The 13,089-nt window shown below is 48.5% G+C and overlaps 1 protein-coding gene across 3 annotated transcripts in view; it reads right to left on the bottom strand.

The window, feature by feature from the left end:
• scin (scinderin) overlaps window positions 1-13,089 on the bottom strand; it is a 153,701-nt gene that overhangs the window by 41,712 nt on the left and 98,900 nt on the right. For all 3 annotated transcript variants that reach the window (XR_005942622.1, XM_041184253.1, XM_041184252.1), the window contains exon 9: window positions 11,519-11,640. Coding sequence is in view for 2 of the 3 variants with exons in the window: in XM_041184253.1 (XP_041040187.1) it covers window positions 11,519-11,640 (122 nt within the window). In the remaining variant the exon portion in view is untranslated. The remainder of the gene's footprint in view (window positions 1-11,518; window positions 11,641-13,089) is intronic.

Here is a 13,089-nt window from a genome sequence, read left to right as displayed (position 1 = left end):
ATCCTTAATGATAGGAGAACCCAGCATATCAGTACAAAAAACAATGCTGAAGCATTTGCAACATTCTTCAGCAAGAAGTGGCGAATCAATGATCCATCTTCAGCTCCTTCTGAGATACCCAGCATCACAGACGCCAGTCTCCAGTGATTCGATTCACTCCACATGATATCAAGTAATGGATGAAAGTACTGGATACTGCAAAAGCTATGGTCCCTGACAATATTCTAACAGCAATACTCAATGCTAGTGCATCACAACTGTGCCCCCAGTCAAGATGTTCCAATGTAGCTACAAGCTGGCATCTACCGGCTTATATGGAAACATTGCTTGGGTATGTCCTGTTCACAAAAAGCAGGACAAATCCAATCCGGCCAATTACTTCCCCATCAATCTACACGAAACATCAGCAGAATGATGAAGGTTTTGCTGATAGTGCTATTGAGCGGCACTTACGCAAAAGCCTGCTCACTTTGGGTTTGCCAGAGCCACTCAGCTTCTGACCTCAGGACAGCTTTGATTTAAAAATAGACAAAAGAGCTAAACTCCAGACATGAGGTGGGAATGGCTGTCCTTGACATCAGGGCAGCATTTGACCAAGTGTGGCATCAAGGAATCCCAGCAAAACTGGAGTCAATGGAATTGGAGAGGGGGGGGGAACATTCTACTTGTTGGATTCATACCTTGCACAAAGAAAGATGATTGTGGTTGTTGGAAGTCAACCATCGCAGTCCCAGGACATTGCTGCAGGAGTTCCTCAGGGTGATGCCCTAGGCCAGCCATCTTCTGCTGCTTCACCAATGACCTTCCCTCCATCATAAGGTCAGAAGCCTGGATGTTCATTGATGATTGCATAATAATCAGCACCGTTCGCGACTCCTAAGATACTGCCAGACAATGTCCATCTCCAGCAAGAGAGAATCTGACCATCTCCCCTTGGCATTCAGTGGTATTATCATCGCTGAATCCCCCTTCATCAACGTCGGGGAGGTTACCATTGACCTGAAACTGAACTGGACTAGCCATGTAAACACCGTGGCTACAAGAGCAAGTCAGAGACTGGGAATTTTGCATAGAGTAACTCAGTTCCTGACTCTCCAAAGCCTGACGACCATCTACAAAGCACAACTCAGGAGTGTGATGGAATGCTGTCTACTTGCCTGGATGAGTGCAGCTCCAACAGCACTCAAGAAGCTCGACACCATTCAGGACAAAGTAACCTGCTTGATACGCACCACATCCCCCACCTTAAACATTCATTCCCTCCACCAGCAATGCACAGTGGCAGCAGTGTACCATCTACCAGATGCACTGTAGGAGCTCATCAAGGCTTCTTCCACAGCACCTTCCAAACTCGTGACCTCTGCCACCTAGAAGGGCAAGGGCAGTAGGTGCATTGGAACATCACCACCTGCAAGGTTCCGTCCAAGCCACATACCAGCCTGACTTGGAATTATATTACTGTTTCTTAAGTGTCGCTGGGTCAAAATCCTGAAACAATCTCCCTCACGGCACTGTGGGTTCAAGAAGGTGGCGCACCACCACCTTCGCAAGGGCAATTAGGGATGGGCAACAAACTCTGGCCTAGCCAGTGATGCCCGCATCCTGTGAAAGAATAAGAAAAATTCTGTGCTGAATGTTGTTTCAATTATTTTTGTTCAGCCTGGGACTTCCAAGCTGCTTTCTTCAGTTAAGTGCTGTAGGGTATGGTGGAGGTCAATGACAAAATGGTGCATTGCTCATTTCTTCACTCTCTGTCATAAGGTCACTTGTATTGGGCATGACAGACAATGTCAGAGTCTTCTTGCCCCAAGGAAGAAGCATTCCATCTGGTAGCCTCACTTAGAACTGACAAAGCCCATTACAATCAGGCTGTTGCGCTCTACAGTGCCAAAAATGGAAGCTGCAACCTTCTGCCACTGACTTCTGAAAATCCACAAAATAGATGGTTTAATTTACGTTAACTTTTCTGTAATTGTATGAAATATAAAGATTCAAATCTGAATGAATCATTCATTATGCTTCCATTTGTCAATATAAATGGTGCATTGTATCATATGAAGTTGATATCCTGTATTTATATACTACTTAGCACAGTCCACAGGATTGATGCTTTAAGGGAAATTATAAATCCATTCTGTAGCAATTGTAAGCCTTTGCTTTCATGAGGTGTCTGAGGTGCCTACCTAGTCCTACATTTATGCAAATCAGAACCCTATGACGTGAAGACCATGCATTGGCACTTCAACTGCCGGCAGGGTGGTTCAATGAAATCTGTTTTGTAGGTCACACTCCTTTGCAAGGACAGAATTGTCCCTCTGGATCTCACAATGTACATCTGGGCCTCTATTGCCCCAAGCTTCCTACCATGACATTTTGCCAACTCATTCCCCTGCACACTGCCCTCCCTGCAACTTACCTGACTCGCCATGGGCAACCATTAAGCTGCGTGTTCTTCGACTCGCAATAACTGGTCAACAATTCGTCTGCCCATTTGAATGGACAGCTGACCGGTACACGTAAACGGGGCCTGCCTGTTAAAATCCCGCCCAGAAATTAAAATTTCCCTTTACCTTTTTCCATTTCCTCCAATTTTTGCTTCTTTCCTCATGGTTTTGGTCTACTTTTAGTGTGAAGTTCCATGGGCATTGAATGTCCACTTGTACGTCACTCAAATAAACATTCTTCAGCTGTGAGTACGAGGTGGCTTTTCAATCTTGAAGCTGTCAGATCTAAGTCTGATCTTGTCTTCACTTGACATGCATGCTTTTCAGCAGGAGTATCCAAGGTGGAAGCCCTAGATGAATTTCCCCTTCCTAGCCAAGGAACACTAAGGCCTGAATTTTCTGGTTAGCGGGGGGGGGGGAAGGGGAGCGGGGGTGGGCGTGGACCCAATCACTGCTCGCGATCGGATCCGTGCCACCATTTTACGTGGGCGGGCCAATTAAGGTATGCCCAGCATATTTGTCGACTTCTGAGGATAGCGGGAATGGGCGGGCGGTGGCAGGCATGCACTTCCGCTGGGCCCAATGGCGACCCGGCAGCCTGTTTAAATGAAGGTCTGGCAGCCTTTTCTAGGCTGCTCACAATGGCAAAAGCAAGGCCACATAAGGGGCTTCTGGTGAGCAGGCCAATCTGGAGGGTAGGGCAGCAAAACAGCCAGGCGGGAGGGTGGGGGGTGGCGGGCAGGGTGCCCCTCATTTTTTGGATGACTGTCTTGCTGCCCTCCTTGAGGAGATGCTGGTCCCCCAGGATGGGAGGAGGAGGCCCCCGCCCCCCACCCCTCCCCCACATGACGAAATGGTGTACCTGGGAGGAGGTGGTGGAGGTGGTGAGCTCCCACGATTTGGTGCGGTGCACCTGGATCCAGTGTCACAAGTGCTTCAACAACCTGTTGCGCTCTGAGAGGATGTGTATCATGTTGGCATTGGGCCTGTAACCCAGCAGGTCGGCTTACCTCCTGCTGCCAACTCCCCAACCCCCAAAGTCTGAGTGTTGTGACTGCATTGAATCATTGACGGTATTTGTCCTTTTCTGGGTGGGCCAGCAGATACTGACAATGCTGAGGTCAGCCTGAGAGAGTGATGAAGAGATGTGTTAGGCCCCTGCAGCATGTGTTACACTGAGTCCCACATGACTGGTGTGGGGGCAACCTGGAGGAGCTGCACCTAGACGCTGTGTTAGAACTGCAGGATGTGTCCAAGTCAGGATGATGCAATGGTGGGAGGGGAGCTTCAAGGTGGTGTGGCACTAAACCATCTGCTGCGCTCTGTGCTCCACGTGCTTGCACCTCCTTGCTAGGGAAGGATATACCATGTGGTCCCTAATGTGATGTCAGCAGCATTTGACCAAGGGAGGGGTGTTGGGGGGGGGGGTGTGGAGGGTGGTCTGAAGCGACCTAACGTCAGCGCAGCAGCTGCCTGTCGTCTCTGTGGGCTCCTCTCAGGGCACTCCGGATGAGGGCGACAGTTCATCTGTCCCTCTCCCAGTGACCGTATCATCCAGTGAGGCTGCGACGACTGGGGAGATTCCAGCTGTGGAACTGGCAGCTCCCTCCCAGGCAAGGCCAGCACTGGCTCCACAGGCCAGACGACGACTGCCAAGGTCATCGATGCTGACAGGACAGCAGAGTCAGCAGGCTGTCTCAGATGCCACTCCCAGTGATGGGGTAGCACTGAGACGTAGCACTCGGAAACAAAAGCATAAGGCACCTTGGGAACACCACGGGTTTTTCACTGGTGCTTTTGTGTTGGCTCGAGATAAGGCCCTTATGATTTTATTTGATTTGTAACACAATTGTCTTTTTTTTGTGATAAGTTGCTTTGCTTGACACATTAATTTCAGATATGGCTGAGGGTGCCTCTTTTCTTCTGCAATTGTATGATTTCCAAAACTGTAATGAGTGCTTTGTTGGAGATTCAGCTTTATTATCAAGGCCCTTAGTGACTGTTCCTAACCTGGCAGATTTTGCACTTAGGTATCGAGTGTCGAGCCAACAGCCCAGGCTTGTCCCAGTGGTCCATATGTGGTGTGCTAGCTGAAGGTTCATTGGAGTAAAGCCCCCTGGGTACCCCTGCCTCCCTCAAGTATGCTTGGGTCAGCGTCTACCCCCTCAGCATTTCCCTGTGCGTGCTCATACTCGGACTCACTGCTGGACTCATCTTGTGCAGCTGCAGCCACTGTGTCCACATCTTCATCATCCACTGTGTCCCCCCTTTCCAGCGCAAGATTGTGGAGAGCGCAGCATGCAACCACTGTCACTGAGACACGATCTAGGTGGTATTGGAGTGCACCCCCTGAGTGGTCCAGGCACCGGAAGCACATCTTGAGAAGACCGATGGCTCTCTCCACCACAGCCCTTGTGGTGTTGTAGCTCCTATTGTAGTGCTGCTCAGCTTCTGATATTGGATGGTGGAGAGGTGTCATGAGCCACCTTCTGAGGGGATAGCCCTTGTCACCAGCAGCCATCCATCAAGCCGGGCTGGAGCACTGAAGAGCCCCGGCACCTGGGAGTTTCTGAGGATGTAGGCGTCGTGGAAGCTGCCTGGGTACCTTGCATGAACTTGCAGAATCTGCATCCTGTGATCACACACTATCTGCACGTTCATGGAGTGAACGAAGGTACCGGGCTCACCTGCTGGCGCCTTGATGGCCACATGTGTACAGTCTATAGCACCCTGGACGTGGGGGAAGCCAGCAATGGCTGCGAAGCCTCTGGCTCGCCTTGTCTGACTGGCCTTGTTCCAGCGGTAGTGGATGAAGGTCAATGCATGCCTGAATAGAGTGTCTGTAATCTGCTTGATACAAGTGTGGGCAGCTGATTGGGAGACACTGCAAAGATCACCCACCGACCCCTGGAAGGAGCCAGAGGCATAGCAGTTGAGGACAGCTGTGACTTTCAGAGCCACTGGCATGGGGTGTCCACCAACACGGTTAGGGGAGATCTCAGGGCCAATCATCTGACAGATGGAGGTGACTGTCTCCCTTGAGAGACGGAGTCTCCTTCGGCACTGCACCTCAGACATATTGAGGTAGCTGCTTTGCCACCTGTATACCCTGGCAGCAGGATAGTGGTGTCTTCTGTGGCCCCTTCCATCGTGGGCTTCCTGTTGGCCCTGCATCCTTTGTGCCTGCGCCTGTCCCTCCAAAGCTGGTTCCCATGGAGGCTGAATGTGCATTCCTGGCCTCCTCCCCCTTCTAGCCCTCCCTTCCTCCTCAGAGAAGCTGCTTCTAGTGGACAGTTCAGCTCCCATTCCCAGGCTAAGCGAAGGCTTCTTGAAACCTGCAGGCCCACAAAAGATTCCTCACTTCAGAGTGCCGACCTGAAGGTTAGAGTCCAGAAAAAGCAGCTGGGATGCATTCTGAAGTACTGCAGATCACACAGGCAAGTTTGAAAAACTTTTAAAAATAAATACCTGACTGCACATTCACAGCCCCACTGAGCCCTCTTATCCCACCTGTGGATGAGGTTAATACAAATGTGTCCTACCCGCCTGCACGTTGCGCCCACGCACCGACCTGACGATCGCATGGGCGCAGAAAAGTCCCCATCGATAGAACACTCAGGGACCTTAGGTGGCCCATTAATTAATGTCGGACATCATTGCGCACCCGCCCAGCGAAATATTGCAATGGTGTGTGGTGATGCTGGGCTGCTCGCCCGATGTCACCGCACGTCATTTTACGCGTGGGCGTGCAGGGCCGGCCCCCGCACAGCAATGGGAAAGTTCTGCCCTCAGTCAATTATCACTTCCACCCTTTGCCTGGCTTAACTCGGCTTATCCAGCACACCCCAGAAATCAAGTGCTTGTGAGCCCATCCAGCACAGTTCTGCACTGGATAATGTATATTCCAGTCGAACCATCAGCTGAGCAGAATACTTTAACCACTCTGTCAGCACCAATAGGAAATATGAAACAATTTAAATAGGTTATATGATTACCTATGAATCAATTCCTATAAAAGCAATTTTTCTTTGAATTAAAACATTTGCTCATATGGTAAACTTCTCTTTTCTGAATTTCATTGAACTACACGAGCTCTGTCATTTATCTACTTTTTCATTTCAGGTGCTACTTGACCTGATGGTCTTTTCTAGCATTTTTATTTTGTTAAATTTCAGCTTTCCTACAGTTCTTAAAGTCCTTTTCCCCCTCTTTAAATCGTGTTACTGTTGTATCCCAGAGCATTTTGCTGTTTGTTAATTGAACTTTCATTTGGAATAGTTGCATTCCAACACTTCTTTATGTTTGCACTTGTTATTCTTGTGCGATGTTGCCTTTGCTAGTCAAGTGACTATAATCTGTATTTTGCTGTGACAACCTAACAGCATTCCCAGAAGAGAGAGCCTCCAGTCAGTAATGGTGCTCCACTTCCAAGGAAAAATAAAATTGCTGCAGTTCTACTTAAATTAAACATCAAAGAACAGCTGTATAACACCAGGCTCTGACAGCTCAATGCTTTCATGCCTTTCAATATGACAGCTTGTTGGCAGATTTACTTTACTGATGCTGATGTAATATGACTTGTAGTAATTTAATTTTCCAGAAATATAGGGTGGATTTGTCCCAGATTTGCATGGACCACGGTAGCGGACAGGAAAAGGAATGTGTCACTCACCGGCCGCAATGGTGGGTTTTTACGCCGTACCATCCCAACCCCGTCTCATTAATCATGCATTTCTGGGAAACAGGCCGTTTCACTGATGGGTGGCCTCTGATTTGCCCATCACACCGTCACCTCACCACTTCCTCACGCTGGGCACCATATTTAAAGTGCAGCTGCACGCATACTTCTCAGTGCTTCCAGCCCAGGGCTGCTGCACAGAAGACATAGCCCCACAAGGCAAGAGGACAGCAGCCCCCGCCCCCGATTCAGTGACGCATCCCTGGAATGCCTTTTGGACACAGTGGAAGCCCACTGTGATGTCCTCTACCCCTGCTCTGGGTGAAGACCAGCAAGCAAGGCACCAATCCAGCAAGGGAGGCGATGGCAGTGATGGTCAACACTCTACAAAAGAGGACAGCCACCCAGTGCCACTACAAGATGAATGGTCTCATCTGTTCCACCAGGGTAAATCACTCTTCTCATCACTATCAACTCACATACTCACAATCCCATCACACATCCACAGGGATCTCACACCTCAAGTGACAACACCACTAACTCTTACACACACCCTCACATTTCTGTTAGGCTCAGATACTCTCGAGCTTGCATCCTCATCCCGTCCATGTCTCTGCTCACCACACAAACATTCCACGCAGTGCCTTGTGTCCTGCTCACACTCTCTCCATATGTTTTTATGCAGGAGAAGCTGGCTCACATAATCAGGGAGAGGTCCCAGACTGGGGGTGGAGTGGCCCACATTAGGTCCCTCGCTCACTTTGAGGAATGTGCCATTGGGCTTAGTGGTGAGGGCATGGACCGTGCCTGGGGTGATGGTGAGGTCAGTGGTGAACATCCACATGAGGATTCTGCACCCCATCATCCCTCTCTCAATGTAACTGTGAGTGCTCTCTCTCCTGCTTTTGACTCTGCTGCCATGCACTAATTATCTCTACTTTGGTTCACAGGGAGCTCTGCCATTCGACCAACACCCTCAGCCAGCCAGTCCCTCTGCTCCATCCACATCCTGGCCTCCAGCCAAGAGGACGCCTCCTCCATTGAGGAGCTGGAAATAAGCAGCCTGGAAGACCCGTCACAGCACTTACCCATACCCTCCACCAGTGCAGAGACATGCACCTCGGTAAGACCCAGATCTAGAACAGGCTCAGGTTCACAATTTGGTGGTCACCGAACGGACATGTGTCCACAGCAGGAGGAGGCAGGTTCAGCCGAATTCCCCGGCACTCGGAAAACTGCTGGGGAAGAGGCATCTGTGAGATCCGAGTCAGATGACGAGCCTCTGGATTTGGTCTTCCAACTCATTATGGAGAGTCAGCAGAAGGCGTGGGAACATCACACAGAGCAGTTGGAAGCCCTCAACAGAGTGGACACGAGTCAAGGGAGTGTATCCACCTGCTCTCTATGAAGTGCTGCCCACATGTACATGTATGGACATCTCCATGGGGATGTCAGGGCAGCACCTAGAAGAAGTGTTAGGCCAAGAAAAGTTAAGAAATTCTGATCAAATTTGGTTGCACGGGTGAACAGATTTTGTCACTTTATAATCTGAAAATATATTCACTTTCACTAAATAATATGTAGTGGTGTCTTTCAGCTTCTTTGACAGGCTTCGTGAGTCCTCCCACTGCATCCCCCCACTAGCAGTTCAGCTGCTCACAGTTGGCCCCGGAGTGATCCTGGAGGGAAATTTGTGTGAGTGGCAGCGCCTTTCAGAGCCTTATGCAAGCACTCTCCCATGCACGAGGATCCTTCCTCCATCACACTCGTCTCAATATCCTGAGCATTTTCAATGCTGCCTGCTGGGGTTCACTTTCAGTTGTCCATCTGAGCTGAGCTGCATCTCTGCCCACTCCCTGATTGCACCAACATGCAGCACCTGTTCCCGCCCACTACGAGTCTCCTTTCACTTCCGGTTTTAGAAGCATGATGCGTGTAACATTTGTCTTTACCACCCCCATCCTTTCCCCTCCCCAGTCACCCGTATCCTTTCCTCTATCATTGTCGACCCCCCTGGCATCATCTTCCATCTCCCCACCGTCACCTACAGCCAGAACCCTTGTCTTTCCAGGATGTCCAGGTGAACGTACATGTTCCATACCTTCCTGAAAAACTCACCCCCGTCCACGTTGACCTCGTGGACCTTCTCCTTCCCAACCCCAGGGTCCATATCTGTCTCCAAGTCCCCACCAATCACCCTCACCGTCCCTTCACCGACACCGTAGCAACCCCGCCTTCCCACCCTACCAGCTCGCTCTGTCCTCTCTCATTCTGAACATTCCCTTCTACCACGTGCACCCTCAGCTTGCTCCTTAGGAGGCAATCATAGACTCCAGAGACCCCTCCCTTGCATGTTCACCTGGACATCTGCCCCCCCTTACTCTTTCCTCCCCCCCGGACTCCTTCCTCCCCCCGGAATCCTTCCTCGCCCTGGACTCCTTCCCCCCTTGGAACTCCTTCCTCTGCCTGAAATCCTGCCCCCCTCAGAATTCCTCCCTGCCCTCAAAGTCCTGCCCCTGTCTGAACTCCTTCCCCCCTCCAAACTCCCCTACTCTGGTCTCCTGCCCCCCTCCTTACTCCTTCCTCCAGCCTTACTCCTTCTCCCTTCCTCACTCCTTCCTCTGCCCTTATTCCTTTCTCCACCCTTAGTCTTTCCCCTTTCCTTACACCTTCCTCCACCCTTACTCTTTCCTTCCCTGGAATTTCCCTGCCCCCCATTGACGGGCAGAGCAGACAATTGCAAACTGGTTTGACGACGTCATGAAACCGATTTTTGGCCATTCTGCCATATTATAAGCTCACGCCCACTTTGAGGCCCAACGTCAGCAGGCACAGAAAATTCCGCTCATGGATTTCAGCTTGTCTCACTTACAGTAATAAATGTAACATCATTCAGTGAGACAATTCAGATAATTCTCTCCTAATCAGTCTATTCTAATAAGCAAAGAATACTTTTCATCCTCTTGATATCATACAACTAAACCTTTAGTGCAAGTTTTTTACTTGTACTACTGGGTGAAAACATGACAGTAGTGGAATAAAAATTGTGGGGAAAGCTTTCTGATTCGTAACCGCTCCCGATCTGGCCCACGCCATCTTTTTTTAATTCCTTCTTGGGATATGAGCATCACTAGTAAGGCCGACATTTATTGACCATCCCTAATTGCCCTTGAGAAGGTGATGATGAGCTATCTTTTTGAATCACTGTAGTGTAAGTACACCCGCAGTGCTTTTAGGAAGGGGTTCAGAATTCTGACTAGTGACACTGAATGAACGGCCATATAGTTCCACGTGTTCTGGATGGTGTGTGACTTGGCGATGAACTTGCAGGTGGGGTGTTGTCCTTGATCTTCTAGGTGGTGGGGGTTGTGGGTTTGGAAAGTGTTGTTGAAGGATCCTTGGCACATTGCTTTGAACGTATCTACCTACCTGACGTGGGTTCCTGATTCATCAGGTAGGCCCTATTACAATACAAGTTGGGGTCCTATGATTTACACAGGACCTGAATGCCACTTTGAGACATAACTGGGAGGATGCTGCGGATAAACTGAAAAGGAGCAACAAGATTAACTTTGATTTTTTTTTTGGAGCTGGATGAAGCAGGAGTGCCCCTCTGTGTTCCACATAAATCATGTAAGTTTCCCCCATCCAGGAATGCCCCTTACACCCACATCCCTGACCTACCTTGATGTTGACTAGGGTGGGCCACCTGATAATGCCCAGTCAGTAACTGATGAGCTGCAGCGGCCATCGATTTGGTACCCACTGCTTGTCAGGTGTGTTATCAAATGAAATCTGACATCACACAACGTAAGGAACTATTAGGAGAGATAACCAAAGCTTGGCCAAAGAGATAGGTTTTAAGTAGCATTTAAAGGAGAGAGAGAGAAAGAGAGAGAGAGAGAAGCAGAAAAACAGAGAGCTTCAGGGAGGGAGATCCAGAATATAGGGCCTTGGCAACTGAAAACACGGTCATCAATGGCATTAAAATAGGGGATGTGTAAGAGGCCAGAACTGGTGGAGCGCAGTGATCTTGGAGTATTGCTGTGCTGAAGGAGATTACAAAGATAGGAAGGGTTAGGCCATGGAGGGGTTTGAAAATAATGAGAATTTTAAAATTGACATTGCCAGTCCAGGACCAATGTATTGCAGTGAGCACATCAGTGATGAGTGAATAGAACTTTGTGCAAGTTAGAATGTGGGCGGCAGAATTTTGAATGAGCTCGAGTTTATGAAGAGTGGAAAATTGGGGTCTGTCCAGGTTAATTGGATAGTTTGAATAATCCAGGCCAATTCCATCTCTTCTGTGAGGCTGAGCAACAGTTTGTGAATCTTGTTATTAAGTCAAGCTTACTAAATTAGGGGATAATAGAGATATAAGAATTAATATACACACCAGGTATAAATGATCTCTCCCAATTTGTATGTGTAAAGAATGATGTAACAGTCTCCACCAAAGAGTTGTCCATATGTACCGGGGTCAACAGGAATCCGACCATTGCTCTCAACTCGCCAAATCTAGAATTGGAGAAGAGTTTGAAAATATATCCATTCAAATACATCTTCTCAATAAAAAGCATGATGCAATTCTTAAAATGTCTCAGTTTATCACACAACTGGTGAAGGATATCAGTGAAGGAGCTACGTTATGTTGAATAAGTTGTGACTTGACACACGGAATCAAAAAATTGAAAACATGCATTTGCATACACAGTTCATAGTGCTTCATTCTGGCCTGAATTTTCCCCCCATTGGGCGGGCTCAGCGGGACCGGTTGGGGAGCTGACCGCCGCCCGCAATCGGCTCCGCACCATGATTTCACACGGGCGGGCCAATTAAGGCCCACCCTGTGTGGATTGTAAGCGGTCACGCTGAAAGTGCTACCTGTGTAGGAGGGAAAGCAGGCCTGGCGCGCAGTTCACACATGCACGCGAAAGGGCGCTTCAATCTCCCTAAGGCACAGAGCTGCCTCAAGGAGATTGAAGCACTTTTTAAACAAATAAAGACATTAAAAATTTAATGAAACATGTGACTGTGTCACATGAGATGAGACATGTTTTTATTTTCAAAGTAAAATTTGTATTAGCTTTAGGAAACCTTATCCTGCTCGTGGATGAGGTTTCCTAACATATGTAAAGGCCGCTTGGCCTTTTCACCTGCCCATCAGCCGTTAGGTTGGACAGGCAGCGTAAATTTCAAGCTAAATAGCTCATTAATGGTCTTAATAGTCCTTTCAGTTATCGATGGGCGTGCAGCCGACTCTGGTGTGCACCAATTGAACAAAATGTCGCACAAGTTTGTGATGACATTGGGGCACATGTCCAACATCATCGCATGTCACTTATGTTTGAGCGTGTCGGGCACTCACCCGCACGCCAAAGTTAAAATTCTGGCCTATATAATAAATTACTTTTGAGCTGCAATCACTGCCATATATCAAGGAAAATAACACATTGCGGGGAAACGGTGGCGTAGTGGTCTAGACTAGTAATCCAGAGGCGCAAGCTAAGAATATGGGTCCAGATCCCATCATAACAGGTGGTGGACTTCAAATTCAATGAATTAATTTACTCAATTAAATTAAAAAAAAATCTGGAATTGCAAAGTTAGTCTCAGTAATGGTGACCATGAAACTATCATTGATTGTTATACAAACCCAACTGGTTCACTAGTGTCCTTTAGGGAAGGAAATTTACCATTGTTTGGTCTGGCCTACATGTGAGTCTAGACCCAGAGCAATGTGGTTCACTCTAAATGCTGTCGAGGGCAATTAGGGATGGGCAACAAATGCTGACCTTGCCACTAATGCCCATAATCCGGGAAAGAATTAAGAAAAATGTTTTGATTTTAACTGGGACTGCTAGGCAGGAAATACTCAGCAGTGCCATTTGTTTTACGCCTTGCTCAATTTACCTTCACTACAGTGATGAGGGAATGTTGAGGCATTAAACTAAGGCCCTGTCTGCC

This window comes from Carcharodon carcharias, chromosome 3 (assembly GCF_017639515.1).
Source record: "Carcharodon carcharias isolate sCarCar2 chromosome 3, sCarCar2.pri, whole genome shotgun sequence".
Lineage (NCBI taxonomy): Eukaryota > Metazoa > Chordata > Chondrichthyes > Lamniformes > Lamnidae > Carcharodon > Carcharodon carcharias.
Note: the sequence above shows the minus strand (reverse complement) of the source record. Positions and strands in the feature narration are given on the sequence as shown.